At 39.9% G+C, this 15,886-nt stretch overlaps 1 protein-coding gene across 4 annotated transcripts in view; it reads left to right on the top strand.

The window, feature by feature from the left end:
* The window catches only part of mtus2a (microtubule associated tumor suppressor candidate 2a), a 49,567-nt gene that overhangs the window by 28,177 nt on the left and 5,504 nt on the right, over positions 1-15,886 (top strand). For all 4 annotated transcript variants that reach the window (XM_032533726.1, XM_032533725.1, XM_032533723.1 and 1 more), the window contains exons 5-8: positions 9,403-9,567; positions 11,998-12,096; positions 13,966-14,153; positions 14,227-14,352. In XM_032533726.1, coding sequence (XP_032389617.1) covers positions 9,403-9,567; positions 11,998-12,096; positions 13,966-14,153; positions 14,227-14,352 — 578 coding nt within the window. The remainder of the gene's footprint in view (positions 1-9,402; positions 9,568-11,997; positions 12,097-13,965; positions 14,154-14,226; positions 14,353-15,886) is intronic.

The following is a 15,886-nucleotide window of genomic DNA, read 5'->3' as shown; positions in this document are numbered from 1 at the left end:
AGTTGAAAAAGAGATGGAGCAGGGACCCCTTGCTACCTACTGTACATTGTAAAAATATGTTTTTATTTTAATATATAAATTGCATATAACACTGGGCCTACAATAACATGAAGGGTGGCATAAAGCTTTCACACAAACCTTTTTATGGCGCATACAGGTATTAAAATAATAATTGTTGACAAATTCCTATTTGTGCATCAGGTTTTAATGTTAGATTGTGGCACAGTGAATCCTTAAGCTTAACTGTGTCTGTGGATAGCTGCCTCGTGGCTATCTATCTATAGGCACAGAAGCCTATCATCAATGTTGTGTAAAGAAAAAAAAAGATTTATCTTTACAAATAATTTGTTGGATTCAAGTTTATATTTTTATTTTAGGTTTTGTTTGTAAACTATTGAACAATAATGTTGTGGCCCCCCTGCTGCAACTCTAAGGACCCCCTTTTGAATATCTATGTTCTATACTAAACTGGGCTTGACTGTAGATCCCGCTTTGTCCCTCCCAGTGTAAGAGTGCTTGTTGAACTTTAACCAGGGGATTGTCTGATGTCTTTTTGGGAAATTGGGGGACACTTTTAAAGTTTTTTAAAAGCTTGAACAATTTGTAAAATTCTATTTTATTGTTGTGCCTTTTCTGGACCTGGATTTAGTTGTCATACATTTGATCCACATACATTTGTTCCATGCTAAACCTTTGTGAAACGGGACAGATATAAAAAATTACCCAGAGCCTTAACCGCAAAGTTTGGGTACTGTATGATGATAAAATGCTGAGGTTTTTTTTTGTCTTTGTCCTCTGGGCAATTTCTAAAAGCTTAAAAAATAGGGGTGAAATTTCGTTCAAAGTTAAGCTATTCCCTGATTTGAATTTTAGATATTGTTAGTTTTATTCAAAATGAATTGCGTTTTGAAATCCTTATGTTTATTATTTATTTACTGATGTTGTGATTTGCAGCTAGATGGTGCCACAAAATTTAAGTGAGAGAAGTGAACAATCTTCAATTTCAAGTTTCTGTTTAATCTGCATTTATTTGTGCATGCAGGTGAGTGTTTAGAAGTACATGGAGTGTGCGTAGGGTTTGTTTGCGACACCATGATTTTCTTCTACCACTTGGGAATCTTTTCCCCTTCTCACATGCTCTAACTCAGATCAAAGAACAGATAGATTGACAGATGGATTCTCACACATGCTTCCATCAAGGATGTTGGTGGAGCTGCAGCAACCCAGTACCTTCTGTTGTAACAGTGATAAGAAAGACCAGTCTTAGTAGCTTGTTTTCTACATTGATCAGCAAGGAAAACAGCCTCAATTAGGGCTCTGTGTGATAGGGGAAATCATTAAGGAATAGAGAATTGGGGAGGAAAGGATTGCTAGGCTCCAGTAAAATGGGTTAGAGGAAGGATCCCTCGAGTTTAAACCACCCACTGCCGTAGCTCGTCAACCTGCTCTGATCAATGGGTAACATGGGTAACATACGGATGTGTGTATACGTGTGCGTGTGCAATTGTGTGTCTGTGGAAAAGACTGTGGCGAGGCAGAGAAAAATTACTTTGATTGGGAGATTGTGCTTAATTTTGCACAAGGATTAGTCATAGCATTAGTCATAGTAATCCACTGGACACACATACTTTTCTTAGGGACTATTTATCTGGTAGAAAGTAGTTCCAATAAAAAAGCTTTGACAGCTTGTTCTGTTAATTTCCAATGCAGTAAACATCACAAACAAAATTCCACTCAACCACCCTGTGTTAGGATAGAGGTAGACATTTAAAAGATGCATTTTTATCTAAAAGAAACTGGTGAAATAAAACCAAAACTATCTGCAGGGCCTATAGGTTAATCTATATGACATTGATTAGCTATTAACCCAATCCTCCCTGTAGCCCAGTCGCTGACATCCCTTATGGTGTTTCAGGGATGTGTGTATGTGCATGTGCATTAGAAAGAGAGCGTCTATGCATGTAAGAAGCCTATGGGGATACATTGTTGATTCAACTGTGATTGACAGACTCCATTACATAGCTGAGAGAAGAATCCAGCAGGAGGAAGCCTGTGCCTTTGAGCCACGCTGACTTCATGATGGAAACTCAATCGGCAAAACAAACTTTGTATTATTAGAGCATTATCACCTCTATCCGTCTTCTCTTTCGGTGAAAATCAAATGAACGGAAGGGAAAACTGAGCAGTCAGCTGAAGGGAGATGCGGTGATAAAAGCAAATTCAATGAGAGGAAGGGAGAATGTGGTATAAAAAAAGAGCGGAAAGAGGCATGCATGGAGGGATTGGCACAGGGAGGAGAGTGGATGCCATGTACCCCAGATGACATGGCTCAGATTTGGTCTGTGAATCATGCTAGCTCACTGTGAACAGATGGTTTCTATGGTGCATGCACACACACAGATATGCACAAACGTGTATGTATATGCAGTGTACACACACATACGCACACACACGCACACACACACACACACACACACACTAGTAGAGCAGCAAACTAGATGGGCCAATTAGATATGGCTGCCATTCTGCGACTGAGGAGAGGAAAACTAACATGGCAGAGGCTTATTGAAGAAGAAGAGCTGTGACCGTGAGGATAGGCTCAATGGGCCTGTTCATTAACTGATAAATTCCCAGTATTTTATCCAGCTCCGTGTTAATCACTGTTTATGAGCTTAACTGATGGTCCTCACTGACAACAACATTGTGAATGTAAAAAGCGTACCATCAAAACCAAACAATAACCATGTAAAAGACACTGATTCTGCACTGTCCTAAAAACAGAGCCTTGGTCTTCTCATTTTTATCAAATTATTTTGATGACAGCATCCCTGTTTCTCATATTCTCTCCTATTGACAACCCTCTTTTCTGTTTACATTGACAAGAAATTACTTCATGTTCCCTCGCATGTGTAGGCTTTACACCCTGGCATCTAATGACCACTAACAATCTGGTCCTACTGACGAACAGGTACATACTTTTATCCTGTGGTAACCCTGTTACCTAAAAATGTGAATGTAACAAACCGGCATTCTCAATGTACATTTTGAGGTAAGACCTTTCATAACTTTTGTTCTTGTCCTAAACCTGTCCTTGTAAGGGATACTTTACTATTGTGCACAGCTCTAGACTGGATGGACAGAACCTTTAAATCTCCTGACATCTGGGTCCCGGTGGAAGACAGGAGCCCCGTGGATGCTGCTGTCAGCTCCAGTGTTATCCAGTTATCACAGTCTGTAGCCCAGGTCTCAGCATGGCCATTACTTTGTGCTTTATGTATGCAGCTTTAACCTTGACTTCCACACACATTGCTGCATATGCACAGTTTTGTAGTTTGCTTTTGCTTTTGTTATAGTGAACAGAGGGAGCTTATCAGTCAAAGAACAAGTTTTAGTAAATTTTATTTAAAAGTTATTACGTTTTTTGAGTTAAAATATTGTTTCTTTTAAACTTGTTAAAACTTTCAGCTCCAAATCCTTGAATCTAATAAACTGGACACATCTTACCCTCAAACTGACACTCATTTGCATGCTATTAAATCTTATTTAACAAGTACAATATTTATTGTATTTTTTTGAAAAACATGAGTGCATCATGCATTTTGGCACATGTCCTGGCACAAAATGATTACACTGACTGACACTGATCTGCTTTGGGATACAGTTGTTTAGACAGATTTCCATATTTCTCGTGACAGCATGAAGGTTTGTGCAGATGTGTGCATATATTATGTTTCCACAGCAAAAACATAAAAGATCACAGGATTAATAGGTATTAAAGTGTCCCGTGCTTTATGATTGATGGATGAAGAGTAACAGCTAGACAGTCAAAAGCAGCTTCAAACGAATGACAGGAAGCATGGATTATTAAGTAGGACAAATCGTAGACTCTGATGAAGAGAAACTTCAAGCTTAATTACACTGTGTGCAAAATTATTAGGCAAGTTCTATTCGTGAGAATTTATTGTATTGTACTGTAACAAATGCATTGCTATCAGTCAATCAGAAATGTTAATAAACCTCAAATCAGAATATGTAACAAATGAAACTGAGTTTTGGCTTTCTCAGGAGAATACCTGTGTGCAGAATTGTTAGGCAACTATTGGTGTGCAGAATTATTATGCAACTAAATGGAAAAACTAAAATTTCCCCATCTCACTTGTTTATTTTAATTTCTTAGAGTAAGAATAAAACTCAAGATGTACAAATAAACAATAATGACATGTCAAGAAATATTCAGTGACCAATATAGCCACCCTTCTTTTCAATAACTGTCATGAGCCTTCCATCCATGGAATCTATTAGTTTCTTGATCTGTTGATGATCAACTTTTTGTGCAGCAGCAACCACGGCCTCCCAAATGCTGTTCAAAGAGGTGTATTGTCTTCCCTCACTGTAAATCTCACGTTTAAGAAGGGCCCACAAGTTCTCAATGGGGTTTAGGTCAGGTGAAAAAGGGGGCCATGTCATTATTCTGTCATCTTTAAGTCCTTTGCTGGCTAGCCATGCAGTCGAATACTTGGATGCATGTGATGGAGCATTGTCCTGCATGAAAATCATGGCCTTCTTGAAGGATAAAGACTTTTTTCTGTACCATTGCTTGAAAAACGTATCTTCTAGAAACTGACAGTAGTTTTGGGAGTTGATTTTAGTCCATCTTCAACCCAAAAGGTCCAACTAGCTCATCCTTTATAATAGCACCATACCAGTACCCCGCCTCCCCTTGCTGCGTCTGACTCAAGTGGAGCTCTGTGCCCATTAGAGATCCAGCCACGGGCCCATCCATCTGGTCCATCAGAGTGCACTCTCATTTCATCAGTCCATAAAACCTTTGAAAAATCTGTCTTCAGAATTCTGGCCCAGTCTTGACGTTTCAACTTATGAGTCTTGTTAATGGGTGTCGTGTGTCAGCCTTTCTTACCTGGGCCAGGTCTCTGCACTGAACACCTGTACTTCTGGACACTCCAGGTGGTTGCTTTCTGGAATATAGCCACTGGAGGTTAATGGGTTCCTGGTAACTTCACGTTTAATTCTTCTCAAGTCTCTAGCATTTAATATGCGTCTTTTTTTTCTCCACAGTTTCTTGCGACCCTGTTGACTATTTGCAACAAAACGTTTGATTGTTCGGTGTCACGCCTCAATATCTTTGCTACTTCAAGAGTGCTGCATCCCTCTGAAAGGCATTTTACAATTTTTGACTTTCAGAGTCTGTTAAATCTCTTTTTTTGCCCATTTTGTTCTGAGGTAAAGAAGCTGCCTAATAATTATGCACACCTTGATATAGGGTGTTGATCACTTTAGGCCACACCCTCCCTCATTAATTAAACACACATCACCTGATAATGTTTAAATCAAATTAGCATTTAAGTTTCTATAGCTTTGAATTGGAAAATATGCACGAAAATGAAGATAAGGTCAAAAATACTCACTTGCCTAATAATTGTGCACACAGTGTACACACAATGTATCCTGTATTGAGCAGCACTAAATCAAGCGGACATCTGTTTGTGAGAACGTGTAGTCTTATTAAACAGACACACTTAAAGTTAGACTTTAAATTAGCTAAAGAGATCAAATCAATACTTGAGAACACATCCTTCTTTAAACAACTAAATATTTCTCCATGTGGAATTTGATTATTTAAATTGTTCTAGTTGTCAAACCCTCCACCAGCTTATCAGCTATCCCCTAAATAGGCCTATGAGTCCATTCACAACAGATGCCGCTGTTTTTTTAAGCATACAGTAATTTAAAGTGTTCACATATTCCTCAGGGGCTTTATATTTTTGAGGAATAAGAGCTATTTCTTTGGCATGTCAACACTGCAGGCTGTGCTGTGGCTGCAGCTGACAGTGGTTGTGTATGTGTGTGTTCACCTTGGTGTGTGCCAGCTGTGTTGTAAGCAACCTGGACTGACTAGCTTCATTTGCAAAATGTGAAGATGCTGATTTAGCTGGTTTATGTACAGTACGGTGAAATGAAACACATCCAAGGCCTTAATTTTGCTTTTTTACAATCAAATTAAAACTGGTAGGCTATTCATGGATGTGACGTGCAGCTTGGTTCATTTTCCATATACACCAAGGGTGTGTAACACCAAAACTCTGAGGATGCACATGGAAATCTCTGACCTATCTGTTTCCTCTTCAGCTTTAATAAAATGGTCTCCCACTGAGCTGGACAAATCTGATGTCTTTGTCCTCAGCTGTATACTTGCTCATGATCCCTTTGGCTCCTCTTTGTTGCTCTTTTTTACATTCTTTTGTTTGCTTCATCCTGATCCCATACAGCCAGCATCTACCTTCCCATTTTTCTATTCCATTATTGTCTGGCATTTTGCCAATCAGTGATGCACATCAGGTTGCTTTTACCGTTAATGAAATACATCTCTTTTCACTCTTTCTCTCCTTTTTATCATTCACAGCATTCCTCCGACCACCCAACTGCATCATTTACTCGTACTCTCTCCACTTTGTGCTCTGGGAATTTGTTTTGTACATATTTGACCTATGCTTAATAAGGGCATCTCAGTTCATATCAACCAGCCAATTGATCTGTGTCAACTCAAAAAAGCACCAGTGACAGCATTTGATGTCAATGCAGAAGATTTGTTGTTTTTAGATTCTAAGCATTGGAAGTCTTCACGTAGAGGATGTTGACAGCAGTAATTGCAGAGCTCAGTAACAGCAGTGCAGTGCTGTGTCCAAGATCTGGCTTAGACACACTGCCCGTGCCCTTGACTGGTTCATGGGGCGGAAATACTGTAAACAGCCCCACTAATCAACTCCTGGAGGAGTTCTGGGTTGAATAACGAACAGGCATCACCAGTATAGGGGGAGATAGCAGTGAGAAATCATAGATAAAAGCATTTTCATAAATACTATGGAAGCAATTTTAAATATAGGGTATTTTTCTATTTTTACCAGTCAATTTCAATTTATTTTTACATTGAGGAATATTTAAAGCAACCACAACTAGTGTTTCCTTTTAAACCATGAAAGACACGTCATTTAACTCGGTTTAAGTCACAGATTAAAATATCATTGCCCGTGCAACATGTACAGTATTGATAATAATAACTTTCTGAGGTTATGTTTTTTTGTTGTTGCTTTTTTTTTTTTATTATTTATACTACCAGAAGATCTGTGTTTTGTAAAATAGCTGTGTCTTGTAATCACATGCGGAATGGGCCAGACGTTTGGCATGACATGCATCCATCCATCCATCCATCCATCCATCCATCCATCCATCCATCCATCCATCCACTGTAGTCCGCTATCCGGGGTCGGGTCGCGGGGGCAGCAGCTCCAGCAGGGGAACCCAAACTTCCCTTTACCAAGCGACGTTAACAAGCTCTGACTGCACTGTTATCCCAAATTAGTTTACTTTACAAGAAATTTACAAGGAAACCTGTTGCCTTAAACCGTCTTCTTTCACAAGGTGAAACTTAACAGGTCAAGTTGTATTAACATAGTCTCGCATTGCCAGACCATCCTCCACAGCCCTGCGATGAAAGGTCTGGCTAGTCCACACAGCATTCCGTGATGGGAGAAAAATGTGCTCTGTTTTATTGGCATTTCTTTACACCAATCACAATTGTCTTGGGTACCGGGAAAGTGGGAAGAGTGCTGCTGCAAAATAACTTCAGGAAGGAACTTGTTTTGGTGGAACATGTGTACGCTCAAAAGTTGTTTTAGACGTGCAGAAAACAGAAAACTCAGATTGGACAGATAGTCTAGCTAGCTGTCTGGATTTAATCTGCAGAGATCTGAGGAGCAGTTAACCATAGTCCTCATAAGTCAACCAGAGTTTAAAATTCCAACCCAAACAAAACGGAAGATTATGACATCTGGGCTGAAAAGAATTTCCAATGGCAACCGAGCAATCCCGGAAGTGGAACGTTGTGGATAGACTATACTAAAACAGAGCGGGAAGTTGATGCAGTAAATCAAGTTTACATTAGCATTCATTACTAAAAAATATTAGCAAACATAAAAAAAATTTCTGGAGTCATGTGACTTTTTTATATTTTTGAACGTCCGTTACATTGAAGCTATTGCCAAATGATGGCTGGTTGATACAAAACTAATAAAGATTATCACCTCCACAAAACCACTATCACTAATAGATAGATATTTTTTGATATTAACATTGTTTAGCTTGCTCTACAACACAGTGAGTTTTAGAAATATGTTCAATTGTAACAGCATGAGATAACATTGTCACTATAATCGTCAAATGTAATGTACTGTATCTGTGTAGACAATTTAACTCAGGAGACTCAGTGTCAGATCTTAAACCTGTATAATTTTGTTAAGGCTCTCACTGCCCACAAGCCATCAGTCCCCACCAGGGTCTCACTCATGGTGCAACAATAAATGTAGATAACATGAACACTAAATCAACCATATAAAACTAAAACCCAGATAACATAAAGTAAATGCACACCCAAAACATTAATAGAACATTATTATCATAACACTTGAACACTGGGACATTAACTGTTCAGAACAGTCTTTTTTGTATCATGAGTCTTTGCAGTTACAATTACCCCGCCCCTACCATACAGAACTTAACAACCTTCGTTATCTTCTATCTAACATGATCCGTGCACTGCATACTTAAGCTGATTATTACAAACAACTATTGTGATTTAGTAATGAATATGTTTTTTAACAAAAAATGAAAGAATAAGTAGTGACCACTTATAAATTCTGGGATTACACTCTGTTGTGCTCATTGTGTGTATGTGGAGAGAATACACTATATGGCTTGATCACCAATCTCATGACTAGTTACAAGCAGCTTTACATTAAATTGATCATCCCCACTTGTCACATGAACAAGGTGGAGAAGTGCAGGCAATCTGTTGTGCTATTATTGAACAGGGAGATGAGCAGGATTTAGGCAGTGTGGGAGAGTGTGTGCTTTCAAGTGTGTAAACTATCTGTTAGTCATTTAATGGATTATAGCTATAATATATAGGCCAGGATGAGCTATGAACAGTGCGCTTAGGTGTGAGTGCATTGTATTTTTCTGTGTATGTATGTGCTCAGTGGGAGGCGTTAAAGTGTCCCTATGTAAACGTGTGCAAAGATGTGTGTGTGTGTGTGTGTGTGTGTGTGTGTTTGTGTAGGATAAGTGCGGAGCTTCAGGTTAACCAAAAGGAAGATTGAGAGCAGCAGCTGTGAGACCCAGAGGTTACAAACCATTTCTCAGTCCAGTGAACCTACACACACACATGACACAGCCCAACCAGGCTATAGAAAAACCAAAATGTGATTATAAAATGAAGGAAGAGACACCAACTGAGATATAGCAAAAGAGGGAACTCTGAAGATATGTGTGTATATACTATAAATTAACATAAAACACGTAACACATTTGTAATTATGTGCATTCCAGGTCTGAGTGTAAGCGAGGAGCCTCCTCTTCACAGAGTGATCACTGGCCCTCCGTCGACAGATCACCAGAGAGGGGCACCATGTCGCAGCAACAGCCTCCAGCCGCCCTCCACCCCAGCCCTGCCCCGGCGCTACCTGCCTGCCCAGCCACGAAGCTCCCCTGGAGGTCAGTCAAAGATTTTGTAGGAGAACAGAGCATGATTCTTCGTGGACTTTGAGAGATTGTTTTGTAATTTGGCTCTGCACAATTTCTACAGACAGTCAAAGTGTGTGTTTCAGTATTGTGCAGGAATATTGAAATGTGTTTATAATAGGAATATGCAGGGAATCATGTAAATACAGTCTTAGCTTCATGCATTAGAGAGAGAGAAAGAGAGAGAGAGAGAGAGAGAGAGAGAGAGAGAGAGAGAGAGAGAGAGAGAGAGAGAGAGAGAGAAGCCATTTTTCACCAGCAACAGATTGTGTTCTATTGTCACACATGCTTCTGTCACATATGCGGTAAACTATTTAATTACCAGCCAACCATACATGATGTATTATGTATGTCCTGGTGTTCAGAAGCAGAGGAACATTCCACTTTCTAAAAACAACAGGTTTATTAGTCAGTACTTGGAATTCAAAGAGAAAATGTGCATTTTATTTACCTAGAAGCACTTTGCACAGATATTTATATGAGAAATCCATGGTAGCAGAGAAATACTGTGTTTTCAGTGCATAAATGCCACAACTTTTATTTTTTGGACTTTCCTCTGCCTCCATATAGCACCTAACTTATCCCGAGCTTCTGCTTTCAGTGGTTGTTGAAAGTAATTTTGGGAAATGCTGGAAGCCATTTAAATCACACTTTAACATTTCACTTCACTTACAAGATCAATGTGTCAAGTTACGTTAGAGATATCAAGAGTGGAATTGTATTTTATGTGTTCTTTAGGCCATTTACTCCAGTGTACTCCTGTTCATGACAACATTTTCAAAGCTTAAAATACACATTTAGCTTTTAAAGCTATGGTGAAATATCATGAAATACAAACACCACAGATTTGAAATGGTCTAATACGGCTAGTAAATGTTTATGACCTTGTCAACTGCCCTGGATGACGGTGCCAATATGGTCTGTTCAGGCGCACAGGCAGTGATGCTTTTCACACACAGTTGTATTTTTCACACATGGAAATTAACACCAGAGGCCCTGTAGTATCACACTTCTCTCACTCACACTTATCTCATGTCTTTACACTTTTGCAGTGACTGATTAAATGAAAGACACAGAACTCTCATCTTTGCTGTAGAGTGTACCCAAAAACGACCACAACCAGGACAAAATGCATTTTAGACAGCAAATAAATTGTAGAGAGCATGCTGACATAGCATTTACCTGTAAGCACTACTGTGGCTGTACAGCCTTACAGAGCCACTACCATGCCTGTAGACTAGTCTTGTAACATATCTGGCACTAAACCAACTAGAGGTTTCTCTGTTTACATCCATACTGCAGAATAAAATGTACAATTAGCAAATGGAATGCATATATCGACATATTGTTTACCCCCAGTTTTCTACTACCAAATAATTGTGAACAAGATCATTTGTGAGTTGCTAGCTAGGCATGTTAATTTATTTTTATTTACTTTTGCTATATGTTCAACCCTCTTTCTAGTCTTTGTTTTCAGCTAAGCTAAACATTGCACAACTACCTCTTTCCAAAATATATTTGGGAAAGTGTTTGTTTACTGTAAAGTAGACTTTACATTCCAAATTCAAGTACAAGTTGAACATAGTCTTGCAGTAACAGAATGGGGGCGGGGGGGGTCGCTCAGCAGCATTGAGTCACTCTGAGAGCCACATTTGCATGACTACACCAACAATATGCAATATGAACACACACAAACACACACACACATACACACACACACTGCAGGCCTGAAATATCTCTCCAGGGTTATTTGGGGAGTTGTTCAGGATCAGAGACTTCTCTCCCATTACAGGTCTAATTAGTTTCTTTTCAAGGCCTCTCTCCGTCTCTCCTCTGCTTCACAACAGATTTCTTGCTATCCTCCTGAAACATTTCTTATTCACTATCATTTTTTTCTTCTTCTGGGTAAGGCATCTCACATTTATTGTTTCAAATCCAGCTACGTTCTCTACTCCCACACACCTCACCTACTCTGCTACACAGTTCTTGATTGCCTTGGCTGCAAAGTGTAATGTCGCAGAGAGCAAGGAGATGATGGGCACATCTCCCCCAGTATGCTTTGCGTCTCTTTGACCCAGAGTCCTTTGGGACATAGTTATACGCACAGCAGGGGGGAGATAGCTGGAGATGAAAGCAGGAGGGTTACAGAAAAATTGAAAAAGGTTAGGCAAGGGGAAAAAAATCAGCAAAGAAAGGCAAGAGAGAGTGAGGAGTCTGCTGCAAAGGATGGTTGGTATGGTGCTTGTGTCTGTATATGGGGGGACGTTTGATTGACACAATATTATATAAATATCAGGTAGCTTTTTAACACTACTACGTACCGCTGTATTTGCTTTGTCATCTATTTTCTAAATGTCAATTTTCTGATGAAAGCAATCCCCACTGATCCTTGTTGATTGACAGTTGGCAGGAAAGAGTTTCAGCGGAGTTCAGAGGTCACTCGTTCTCTCCCGTCATCCCCAAAGAGGCTGGCGGTGGTTCCTCCCAAACCTCAGTCCCCGGGTGAGTCTTTTTCCTCATAATCAAAACACATCATGTACATATGCATTTATGTATCATCAGACAAATACATCCACATACATCCACATACATAAACTGTGGCTTCCTCTTTAAGCCCACCTAACCGTCTACCTTCCCAAACCTTTCCAAAAATTGTCCTTACATTTATAACTTCTTATTAATCCACCCACACTCAGGAGCAGCAGCTTGCATCCTTTTTGGATATCATGATTTGATCCATGCAGTCTATACCTTTCTTCGCCTTGGCTCTGCGGTGGTTGAATCATTTTTTTATAGAATTGCAGAGGGCCTCCCCATCTTTCCTTCCAGAATTGACACACATCTCCTCAGGCTACACCTTTCTCTTTACTCACTTCACCAAAGTGCTGCTGTTACTGTTCACCTTCGTCTTTTCTGCATCTTGTGCCCGACCTCGTCTCCTCCCACACAGCCGCAAAATAAAAACATTTTCTTTCTCTTAGGTTTTCAGCACTGTACCTTGTCTGTTGTTTACTGCTTTGGAGAGTGTACCAGCAAGATGTTAGCTTGTTGAAATGGAAATCAAATGTACCTTATGAATTACGCTTTAACCACACCCTGGCAGGAACACACACACACACACACACACACACGTGTTCTACCTGCAGTGTGTCTGCCTGCCTGCTAAAGAGGGAGACATCATTTACACAAGACTTCTAGACGGGGAATCCTAATGCGCCTTCAAGGCAAAAACACAGATGAAGAAGTAATATTGCAGAACTTGCTGCTATTTGCAGGTTTGCACATATTTACAAGCAAAACCTTGCTTATTAGATTCCATGGAAATAAACCTTTTTTAACCTTTTAATGTTTATAATTCACCTATTTTAGGTTTTACTTGCACACACACACTTGATTTATACCCAAGTTGGCCTTAAACGTCGATCACCGTTAAAATCATACCGCACCTTCATTCTTACTGAATTATTTGTCTCTCCACACTCTTCTCTCATTTCTCCCCGTGGGCCATAGCACTCCCCTCATTTCCTCCCCCCAACTTCTTACAACTGATCTTTCACTCATTACCTGGGACCCTGCACCCCAAACCCAGCCTCATATTGTCATGGAGGCTGCGCCTTATGCTTCAGTAGGCCTAAATGACGTGTGTGTGTGTGTGTGTGTGTGTGTGTGTGTAGACACTTACACACACAGGCTTGTCTGTGAGAGTGTGTACAGGTGACTCACACAGAGGTTAATCAGCCCGCCTGTATGTTTACACCTGAGCCCCCTCCCAAGGGAAGATGGCTTTTAGATGTTTGTGTTTGACTGGCCTTTAAATTAGCTCGATCATTAATTGCCTTTACTTCATGTGCTAAATGTTTCACACAAACACAACACACATTATACACTCATATACGTATACAGTATACATACACATATATACATACAGTATCCGTATACATACATAAGTATGCAGTAACAATGTCCTTACATTGTTGCATGCTGCTTTCTTGATAATGATCACAGTTGTCATGAGATTAGATGGTCCATCATGAAGAACACCAGACTGGGAATTACCCCAAAGGATTCTTCTGTAGGAAAGATTCAATTAACTTGTTATCATTTATCATGTGAGCACAGTCATTAGTAATAGGTCAGGTCCAATCTCCTCTGATTTACTACGTATCTATTACATTACTATAGATATCTGTGTCCTAGTTAAGTTTAAGAATTGATACATGAATAAATAATGACAAGTCGGAGATATCAGATTATATATGTATCATTGACATATCTGTAATATATTTATTACAGACTTTTTCCTAGGTGAAAAGTATATGCTCACGAAGACTATTTTCTAACTTGATTGAAAGTTTTTTTCTCTCCCTACAGTCCAGTGTGGGCTGCGGCCTGCAGCAGCAGTGCGAGGGTCATTTACCCCGGGGTCCCCTCGCCGCGTGGCCCCCCTGAGGCTGCAGCAGGAACAGCAGGAGAGCCTGCAAAGGGAGAAAGAGGAGGCTCAGCAGAAAGAGAGAGAAAGGCAAGAAGAGGAAAGAGAAAAAGAAGAACAAAGAGAAGAGGTGAGTTGCTGAAAAACTACAGTGCCACTTGGTGTTTGCACCATTGTCTATAATGTTATTCTTTGCCACTTAGGTTCAGAGGCTGCAGGGACGCTGTGAGCAGCAGGAGAGGCAGCTTGGAGCTCTTAGAGAAGAACTGAGGAAGACTTCCTTGGGTCTGGAAGCCTTTATTATCACCACACAGCATTACTGCCTCAAGGTAGCCAGCTTGAATATTAAAGGAATACAGTCTTTCACCATAATAAGGCACCTGCTCATACAGAGTTGTAGTGTTATTTTGTACTAACCATAGGTTTCCTTTAATTAAATATTTACGAGGACTAAAGTGACAAATTAGCCTACTCCTTGGTGGACAGTACAAATCATTATCATTATGTCTACCCCCCCAACATTCAAACCTCATTAACTTACTACATCAATGATCCTACATCAATGATCCTATGTATAGACAACAATGACTCAACCTCTCCATTTACTCATAGCCTGTATTATAGAAAACACATACTCACACAAATATGAACATATAGTATTTAACATCAAGAGTTGAGATTCAGAGCATGGCCCACAAGCAGCACAATGAGCAAGAGTGCTTGTGACTATAGGTAGGGTCCTCCCCAGTTCAGTATGTCACTGATCTGGTCTTGTCATCCAGCTGTCTGTGTCTGTAGCCTTGGAGGTGCAGTAACTGTAATACTGCTGCCAGACTGTCAAGCGACTGTCTGATTTCTTTATGGTCACTGTCGGAATGCTGCAATCACAAAGCCCACAATGTACGTGTGTAAGGAAAGGTTTAAGTGCAGATATTCAGTATTTGAGGATGTTTGAGCTCCCTCTGCTGGCAGTAGTCAGACACAGCAGCTACTTATAGCTTTGCACAACAGCATGCTGTAGGCTACTATAAGTTAATTTATATCAATAAAAAAGCAACAATGACAGTATTTTTCTCATATAGGTTAACTTCACTTAAACTACTTGGTCTATACAGTATGTCAAACCTCCAGGAAGCAGAGAGAGAGAGAGAGAGATAGAGAGAGAGAGAGAGAGGGAGAGAGAGAGAGAGAGAGCGAGAGAGAGAGTCAACAGGGAGATTGGTAATCAGCTCTTTAAGTCGAATTGTGGTCACCACTATTTCTTGTCTTTGTTTTGGTAGTTGTGGATTTTGGTGTAGCTTTACGTTATTCTGGCAGTCCTTTCACAAACTCGTCCATGCTTTGCTTGCAGTGGAGCAGAACCACGCAACCATGCATTATGCATTGAGGTTTATAAATAAAAGTGGGTCTGATTTTACCCTTGCTAGCACATGGCTTTAAAAGCTTGTCCAACAGTTCTACTTTAGTTTATGACCAAGAGACTACACAAATACTACTTTACATTCCCATCAGCCTCAGCTTTACCTTTGTGCTAATTAGCACATGTGAGCATATTAGCATGCTGTCACTCTAAACTGTTGAACATGGTCAACATTTACATGATCTGCTAAACACCAACACGTTAGCATTGTTGTCATTGTGAGCATGTTAGCATGCTGATGTTTACATTTAGCTCAAAGCACCACTGTCCAAAAGTAAAATCTCACAGACCTGCTAGCATGGCTGTAGGGTCGTAGTTGTATTAAATCATATAGCCGTTACGTCAACTAGCTGTTTCACTGTTAGCATCCATACTCCAGAATTAATTGTTATGGTAGGCCATACTTGAAACCTGCACTTTGCCACTTTTTTCCCTCCAATTTT

The sequence above is a fragment of the Etheostoma spectabile genome, chromosome 13, assembly GCF_008692095.1.
Source record: "Etheostoma spectabile isolate EspeVRDwgs_2016 chromosome 13, UIUC_Espe_1.0, whole genome shotgun sequence".
NCBI lineage: Eukaryota > Metazoa > Chordata > Actinopteri > Perciformes > Percidae > Etheostoma > Etheostoma spectabile.
Note: the sequence above shows the minus strand (reverse complement) of the source record. Positions and strands in the feature narration are given on the sequence as shown.